General features: G+C 36.6%; 1 protein-coding gene and 1 pseudogene across 3 annotated transcripts in view; one reads left to right on the forward strand and one right to left on the reverse strand.

Annotated features, from left to right (window-relative positions):
- Positions 1-7,634, reverse strand: part of LOC146619865 (SH3 and PX domain-containing protein 2A-like) — a 61,430-nt gene extending 53,796 nt beyond the window's left edge. For 2 of the 3 annotated variants that reach the window (XM_085369775.1, XM_085369774.1), the window contains exon 1: positions 7,288-7,634. In XM_085369775.1, coding sequence (XP_085225901.1) covers positions 7,288-7,359 — 72 coding nt within the window. In that variant the 5' untranslated portion in view covers positions 7,360-7,634. The remainder of the gene's footprint in view (positions 1-7,287) is intronic. The other variant, XM_085369776.1, reaches the window with a different exon arrangement.
- On the forward strand, positions 4,295-5,413 carry LOC146619866 (N-acetyllactosaminide beta-1,3-N-acetylglucosaminyltransferase 3 pseudogene; annotated as a pseudogene).
- Positions 7,635-9,573: the final 1,939 nt, after the last annotated feature.

A 9,573-nucleotide genomic window follows, 5' to 3' on the forward strand; every position in this document is an offset into this window, starting at 1 on the left:
AATACCTAAAATTTCTGGTTATTCAATGCAATTGTATTTATATAGCACAAAATCATACCAAAGGTGATGTGAGGTAAAGACCCTGCAGTAATACAAGGAAAATCTGCAAATTATCCATTTCCAAAAAACATTGTTCTTAACATTATTAAGCATTATACACTTTTAATTACACCCATATTAATTTTTGCCAAATATGGTCAGTGGACTGGTACTTATATAGTGGCTTTCTACTCAATTTTGGCAAGAGTCACACAATCACACACACATACATTCACACACCTGTGAAGTACTTTAACTAATATTCAAACAGACATTCACACAGTGGACATTCACGGAGTAGTATTTGGGGTTCGGTGTTATTTGTGTGAACTTGGTATTTAAAATATATATAAACAAAGATGTCCTGTAAAGATCACCTTTCAGTGACAAAACAAACATGCTGCACTTGCTGATGATAAGACTGTAATTACATTGTCATCCTAAAATGCAAACATAAAGATGAGTAAGACCTGTCCAGGGTGTACCCCGCCTCTCGCCCTATGACAGCTGGGATAGGCTCCAGCACCCCCCGCGACCCTGAAAAGGATAAGTGGAAGCGAATGGATGGATGGAAAGATGAGTAAGCACTTGGCAACTGTTAAAAAGAGACATGGCAGGCTCGGGGAGGGGCCAATTTTGGGCAAAGGTTTCTTCCTGTTAAAATGAATTCATTCAAATAATCATAATAACTCATAATAATAATAATAATAATAATTTCACACAACACTTTTATGTACGCCTAGCTGCTTTGCGTAACATATCCATACCACAGACTTTCACACGCAGACACTGAGTGAAAGTATCAGGAGCTACTTCGGGTTTAGTATGTTTCCCAGGGATACTTGAACATGCATACTTGGAGGAGCCAGGGATCCTTTCCAATTGGTAGGTGACCCACGCTACTACTCAAGTCCAAACCAACAGCACCTGGTATTCTCAGGGAGTCTCCCATCGAAATCCTAACTAGGCCCAAACTTTCTTTTCTCCTGAGATCGGATGAGATCAGGTGTACTCAGAAAGGTATGGCTCTAAGCCATGTCTTAATGACTTTATCATATGAAGAGATATTTTGGACAGTTGAGACATTTCTTGCCTGATTATACTTCTATTCTCAGAGTTTCTCTCTTATCATGTTATGCTATCAAGAATATAAGCATGCGAGCATGTTCAACATGGACGGTCAACATATTATACCTATCACGAGAGTTCTATCTTATCTTATCTTATCTTATCTTAAAAAGGAAAGGTTTAAGCCTGGTCTTAATAGTAGAGAGAGTATCTGTCTCCTGAATCTAAACTGGGGAGCTGGTTCCACATAAGAAAAGCCTGGAACCTAAAAGCTCTCCCTCCCAGTCTACTTTTAAATAATGTTGTCAGGAGAAGGATTTTACATTTGATTCTGCATTTAATGGGGAGCCAATAAAGAGAAGCTAATATGGGAGAAATATGGTCTCTTGTTCTAGTCCCTTTCAGTACTCACACCTCAGCACTCTGGATCAGCTGAAGGCTTTTTAGGAAGCTTTTAAAACAGCCTGTAACGAATTACAATAGTACAGCATAGAAGTAATACACGCTTTAACTACTAACTACTAATCCCAAACTACCAGGAACTGCAGTAATAAAATGGAAATTCTAATTTTAATTTGATGGGCCAACCCCACATTTTTCCCTTGTCACCACTTGTTGACAAGAGACCACAGCCAGTTTCTAAACCTGTTTGACTGGGGTTTTTGCATAGCTTAGTCGCTAGAGCATTAAGTCTCAGCGATGATGAGCAACACAACCTGAGAAGTTAAACAAGTTTGTGTGCCACAGTGACTCGTATTTCACACAGCTAACTCAGCTATCAGAGGAGACTTGGCCCTCACTTCGGTCAGACAAAATGATCAGGTAATCATTGACTTTTCTGTCATATGCCGTTTGTATAAAGACAATAATGTGCTTTAACCTCCTAGGACCTGGCGTTCACATATGTGGACATCACATTTTGGGTTATTTAGACCAAAATACTGAATTTTGCTTTGCTTTAGGAGGTTAATTTTGTTACAACTTGTATTGGTTTAGACAAGATAAGCTGAGATGATGTTTGAATGAGAACTTTTCTGTCATTCTAAGAAGTCCTGAAAAAGATTCTTAGCTTTCAAATACACTATCACTGAGAGACTCTATTCCTTTACAAGTTAACTATAAGAGGAAATAAAGATAAGTTATAAGTCAAACAATTCTAGCATTAAAGCTAGAATGATATAATACTAACGCTCTGTGTGTGTGTGTGTGTGTGTGTGTGTGTGTGTGTGTGTGTGTGTGTGTGTGTGTGTGTGTGTGTTGGGGGGGGGGGGGGGTTAGGGTTCTGTAGCATTATGATTTATTATTCATTGAATTTGCATTTTATCACAGTTAATAGTTCGCTAGAAAACTTACTGTTTCGCAGACGTTTAGGAAATAACAGTGAAGAAAACAGGATGATCTGCTTCTTCTAGCGTTTCAGTGAAATGGAAGATTGTTTCTAGTGACAATATCCATTTCAGTCTTTGTCACACCTGTTCAAGGTGAAGAGTTCAGGTTATGTTCAAAATGCTGACTTTAAGTAATTTGATTATATGGACATTTTGCATGCAATTTTGTTACATAAGTATAATGTCAAAAGTAAATTTATTAGAATATGATCAAATTAAATGTACTTGATTGGTATATATTCAGTTTATTCCGAACTAATTTTAATGATATATTATTTTAGTAAAAACACCTTTGATTTGATACATTTCAGTTGATGAAAGTTTTGTTGAGGGCAAAGAATCATGTTTTTGATTGTGAATTTTCTGTAGCTAGTTTTATTATGCTTGTTTCCTTTGTCTACACTGAAGTCAGCAGCAGAATTAGCACATTGTTTTTATTAACTGATTTGGTCAGCTTTTAGGACTTTTAAGCACTTTTACTTTTTAATATACTTCTGTCATTTATGGTGTAACCTAAGAATGGTTACATTTAGTTAGACACAGTTTTAAATGTTTTATTATATAATTACAGAATATCCGGAGCTTTTTGAAAAATGTCAAATAAAATAAAAAATGTTTAATCCGATATAAACCATGACTCCAAAATCTGAATTCCTCCAAAGAAGTTTCAATAAGAGATCAATCCTAAAATGTAACACAACAAAATGTACTGTTCCTATATCAGTTATATTAAGCTATTATTTTTTATTAACCTCCTTATCAAAGAGGACTGCAGGTAGTTGGGGAAATCAAAGATTGAGTCACTCTGATTGACTCCAAGCCCTCTAGGACGAATTTTTGTCATTTTTGCAAATAACAGCTGTGTAATTTAAAGGCAGAAATATTATCAACAAGCTGCAATCAATCCAAGTCAGTCTGTGCCAGTGAGTGCAACTCCTCTGCAATACATCTCTTTGTAATAGTGGACTCGAGTCAGCTGGGCAGTAGCTGGTTAATTCTGGCTATACTCCTGTATAAAAGCAAGGTTGCCTGGTAGTTTGATAGTATGTCATCACTGGTAACATCAGTGATGTGCTTTTCAGAGGCCTACCTTCAAAGTGTCAAATCACAACAAAAGTTCCCTCAAGGTGCTTTACATTGTAAGGTAAAGTCCTTACAATGTTACACAGAAAACAGAAAACCTCAAAATGAATATGACTCCCTACCAGTAGAGATTAATAATAACACATAATTAAATGCAGAGAGGTGTAAAAACACATAGTGAGTGAAAAAGGTGACTGAAGAAGAAACATTTAATGCTTCATGGGATGTTCATCTCCCAGCAGCCTAGACCTAGTGCAGCGTAACTAAGGGAGGATTCAGGATCACCTGATCCAATCCTACCTATATGCTTCATCAAAAAGGAAAGTTTTAAGCCTAAACTTAAAAGCAGAGAGGGTGTCTGTCTTCCAAATCCAAACTAGAAACTGGTTCCACAGAACCAGCCTGAGAGCAAAAAGCCCTAATGGGGTGATACGGTACTATAAGGTCATTAAATTAAGATGGGCCCTGATTATTCAAGAGCTTGTATGTGAGGAGTTGGATTTTCAATTCATTTCTGGTTCAACAGGGAGCCAAGTCAGAGAGACCACACTTCATTTTTAGTTAGTCATGCATTAGACACGGCCTATAGAAACTATGCTATGTATGTACGATATGATATGTTTGTAGTACCTGAATGTCTTAAGGCGTTATTTATTGATACATGCCTGATTGAAATTTCTGTTGAGTGACTATTTATTTATTTTTTCACTGTTTCCAGGGCCGGCCACATCGGAATTGTTATGCTCTTAGGATCACTTCTCTCTATTGTTTTTTTTCTTCAATATTATAGCGACACTGAAATGTTCCGCTCACCAAAACTTGTAAAAATGTATAACAATTCCTATAAATACTCATTCCCAAAATGTGAACAAAACATGGCTGCTGCCAGAATCTCAGGCTTCGATGGTTTCCCTGATATACTTAAAGACTTTCTTTACTATCGTCACTGTCGCTATTTTCCCATGATTCTGGACCTTCCTGACAAATGCGGAGGCATCGAAGAACCTGAAGACATCTTCCTTCTGCTTGTAATTAAAAGCTCCCCCATGCATTATGAACGACGTGAAGTGCTGCGAAAAACCTGGGCTCAAGAGAGGTCATACAAAGGTTTGCGGATTCGAAGGATTTTCATCCTTGGAACAATGGGTAATGACTTTGAGAAAGAGCGATTGAACAAACTCCTCAAAACAGAGCACCAGGAACACAATGACATCCTCCAATGGGACTTTCAAGATACATTTTTTAATCTCACTTTAAAGCAGGTTCTATTCCTCAAATGGATGAAAAGGAACTGTCAACAAGTTAATTTTTTGCTAAATGGTGATGATGACGTTTTTGCCAATACGGACAATATTGTGGACTACCTCCATGGTCGCCGTGAAAATAATGGAAGCCAGCATCTGTTTACTGGTTTTCTGATAAAGAATGGATTTCCTGTAAGATGGGACAGGAGCAAGTATTTTGTTCCATCTCAAGTATATGAAAAAAATGTTTACCCCAACTATTGTGGTGGTGGGGGCTTTCTTTTGTCCAGCTTTACAGCTTTAATGATACATAGCTATTCCAATGCCATTCCACTTTTTCCTATTGATGACGTTTACATGGGAATGTGCCTGGAAAAAGCAAAACTGGCACCAGCACCTCATATCGGTATAAAGACATTCGGATGGTACATTCCCTCCAAAAAAATAGATCAATATGATCCTTGCTATTTTAAAGATTACCTCTTGGTACACCAATTCTTTCCTAATAATATGTACCTTATGTGGCATCAAATAAATGACCCTAATCTGAAATGTGGTGGCACAAATTCGACTAGAACGATCCAAACTTAAACTTACGGTTAGTGATATTGCATTTTATGACTTTAAGTCACAGCAATCATTGAATTATGTAAAAGTTTTAAACTGATATATCACGTTTGCCCATATAGACAGTCAGCCAGACAGCCACTGTTACATGAGTGACATAATCACAAACAGTACATAAAAGATTCAGTACTGATTTTATTTCTGATTTGTTTTTTTGTTTTTTCTTAAACATGTGCGTTGTAAATAAATGTGAATTGAGTTGAGGTAAGTCTTCAGATTGGGAGGTAATCTCCAGCTTTTGAATATAGTCTAAGGGTCGAAAGTGTTTGTCATGTTTTCATATGTTGCAGGTAATCCACAAACACAGTTATGTTCACTGCGAGTAGGCCAAATTCAAGAAAGTGGGTTGGTGCTCGGGGGCACTAGTATTTGAAGTATTCATCTGAAGTATTAATTAATTACTTTTCCTGCTTTAACTGTGACTAGGGATGCACTATTATTTAACCAGTAATGACATTTGAGGTCAGAGTGAAAAAAATGCATTTATTGAAGGCAACTTGTGATTTTTATCTGTTTGTAACGTTAATGCAGTGTAGAATTGAAATACTTTTTAGTTATTTGTTTGTAGTTGTTTTGTTTAAAGTAGGGGTTTGTTTGTTTCAATGGGGCAAAATGTTTGTTAATGAATAACAAACACGAAATAAAAAGGAGACTACTTGTCAACCAAAACGTTATTGTAAAGAGTGATCTGTTCATCCATTAATATGATATATTTAAGTGAATTTGGGTAGTTGTTGTGTAGATATGTATGCTAAGTTTGGTGTTGTGTTAGTTCAAATCCATATTAACCCATTCTAGCCTCAACAAGAAGTAAGGCTCAAAACTTAAATTACAGGTTTGACATCTACAGCATACACATTTGCTTTGTAAATGAGCTCTCCTTTGAGGAAAAAAACATATCAGTTACCAATGGTCCCAGCTTAACAGAGTTTAAATAAAGTTAATCCCTGGGTTAGCTCGTTCTCATCTAACATTCAAACATGAAAACATCACTTTTTCTGCACTTTAGATTGTTAGGTGAACAATGAAAAGCAAAAAATCACTTGGGAAACAGGGCACCACAGTTAGTCTGCATGCCATATACACAATTAAAAGATTAAATATATATGTGTGTAAAAATATAGCTGCAAATCCCTGACTACTACTTTTGCTACGTCTATTTAGACGATGGCGCTGCTTAGGGTGCAGCCCAAGTCTTAGGATCCTCATCCAGCTGGCTGTCACGTATATGTGATTTCAGTTTGTTTGTGTTTTTAAGCCTCAGTGCATGCTGTCGGCTCTGTCAGACGTCAGACACAGTGACACTGTATTTTACAGGCAAAAATAAAATACTGGTGTTTTTCAGGCACGACAGTACAGCACTAAGCAAAAGCTTGCAAGAAGACTATTACTTTAAACATTTTTTAAAACACAATTACTTTAGTTTATTAAAATACCCAAATAAATCAAAGCATCTGATATTTTTTAAATGACCTGATATTAAATCACTGTTGTCAAGTATATACAAAATCAAATGTAATAGGTTGTATCTACATTTCAATCAAAGCCATGTGGTGACAAAAAATACAACGCCTCAGATCACCACAGTCATAAAGAGACATCTTCTGGGTACCATGAATGTCTCTATTTAAAAAATTAAATTAAATTTAAAAAAATTTTTAAAAAAAAGCACCAGGTCCGTTCAACAGCTGTTTGGTGAAAGTAATGGACCCTCAGAGCAACACTGGCGTCCACAGAGCTGCATAGCATGGGTTAAATTTCCACAGAGACAATACACAATAACTGCACTGGTGATCTACTTGAACAAGAACAGAACAGAGAGAGAGTATACAACTTACATAGTGCTTCGAAGGATTCCTTCTTTTCTGCACGTCCACAACATTTACGTCAAGGAAGGTGCGGAACTGCATCTTGACAAGCGAACAAGATTTGCACCAAACACAATACTACAGTTTGCACCAACGATGTTCACCCATGAAAACTTGGTTGCTTGTAGTAGAAGCGCAAGAAGAAGAAGAAAGAGTTGAGAGGAATGAAAAGAAATAACTTTCCTCTTTCAGGCTTTGGGTGCATCCATGAAATTACAGTGTCAGACGGCCTCGGAGCATCTGGACTCCTTGTGAAACATGACAACGCAATAAAACTGGCGTCTAATCAGACTTCTCCTCCTTCGGGAGGGGCTGCGCCGCTGCTGTTGCCAAAAAACGGGGGGCAGTCTGAGCAGTACAGCTATTTAATATGTAGGCTATGGGGCGGTCCTGCTTCAGCTGGCTGGACACACCACACGGGACCAAGGAGGTCACACTGTTTTCAAACAGGTTCTTGGATTTGTTGGTCATCCCTAAAGTGACTGATAGTTTGGGTGAAATGTGAATAGTGAAAAGACACATTTCCTCTCCATAAATGGGCGATGGGCTGAACTGCTGTATAAGATGAAACATCTGTAGTTTTTTTTTAAATGATTTTGAAACGCTTTTTTGCAACAATAAACGTCCCCGACATGTGCTGTCTCTTAACTTCAAGAAAACAGTCCGTGTGTCTGAGCAGGCACGGACATTGACCGTGTTCGCTACTTGCAAACAAACAGGCAATTTGTCTAGTTGGCTGACGCGTATATACTTGTCTAATTTGGCTATCGCTTCCAAGTTATACATTAGATTTCCGACAGCACCTAAAGCAGCCAGCATACCGTTGCTCCCTCCTTGTGGAGACACGAGGTAAAGCGCGAGGAGGAGGTAAAGAGAACAATTCATTATTATTCCCACATTGTGGCGCTGCAGAACATAAGTGGTCTGTTTGCGTTGTCCTCCTGTCTAGATAAATTTCCTTCCTGTTTGTGCCCTATCCTATAATAAATCTTTCCTTATAATTTATGACAGGTATACTGTTTATAACATCTAGTAACATAGTAACATACAAAAAAAACACAGACATAGATATTTTTGCACCACTTTTTGAAACTGAGTCATGCTGGAACATTTCTCAGTCTGCTCCACAGCTTCATTCCACATACAGTAATTCAAAACCTTTTTTGTGTCGTCCTAATATGCTGCTTTAAAAACAACAACAACAACAACAACAATAATAATAATAAACTGTTTTAAAACTACTTATTTTTACTTTGCACATTTCTGAAGTGACCATATTTAGTAACGCCTTTACATTCCCTCTAGAACAAAAAGGTTTTGTGTCATATGCGAATATTGCTAATGTTGACATATCAGATGTGTGTAACGTAATTTCTATAAATAATGACATTTGTATTCTTAATAGGCTCCCAACATAGACTGAAGTATATTATTTGAATGTTTTGCTCACTGTAGGCAAGTGAAATATTATAATTTTTTGGCTGTTATCAAATTCAGATTAGAGATGAATACTCTGCTATATATTTTAGGCTGTACCACAGCATTATTTCTAATGTAAGTATCAACCAGTTAAAATGCTTTTTTCCGGTTAACTGGTAACTCTATAAAAGTAGTCCACTTTTAATTTTACTGTAGTTTTTACTGTTTAGCTGTTAAAACCAGTGAGAAGTAAAAAAGTGAAAGACAATTTTATTTTACAGTGAAATCCAAAGATGAGTTGTGATGCACTGAGTTTTGTTGCTAAATGTGAAAACTAATGACTAATAAACTAATTAAACTAATATTACCAGGTATTCACAAAATGAAAAATAATAGAATTAGAATAGAATAGAATTCAACTTTATTGTCATTGCTCATGCACAGGTACAGGGCAACGAAATGCAGTTTGCATCCATCCAGAAGTGCTTTAGTGATATAGATATATTACAATATATACTAGCAATAATATAGATATGTAAGTATATTACAGAAATGGGTCTATTATGGTATGTTATAATGTACACGGTATGAAGTATGTTGTGAATAGTATGTACAGGCTGTAGTGAGTACAACTATGTACAAGATATGAACAGGATATAAATATGAAAAACTATACAGAATATGAAATAAATAACTTTACAGAAATCTGAGATATACAGTTATACAGAAATGGGAACTATGCAAGTTGTAAACAGTTGTAGGGTTAAAAAATAAATAAATAAATAAATATTTTTAAAGAAAAAAAGGGGGGGGGGGGGGGGGGGGAAGAATTCTACC

This window comes from Diplotaxodon limnothrissa, linkage group LG13, assembly GCF_057381915.1.
Source record: "Diplotaxodon limnothrissa isolate DT_005_m linkage group LG13, D_limnothrissa_male_GT1.1, whole genome shotgun sequence".
In the NCBI taxonomy this organism is placed as follows: Eukaryota; Metazoa; Chordata; class Actinopteri; order Cichliformes; family Cichlidae; genus Diplotaxodon; species Diplotaxodon limnothrissa.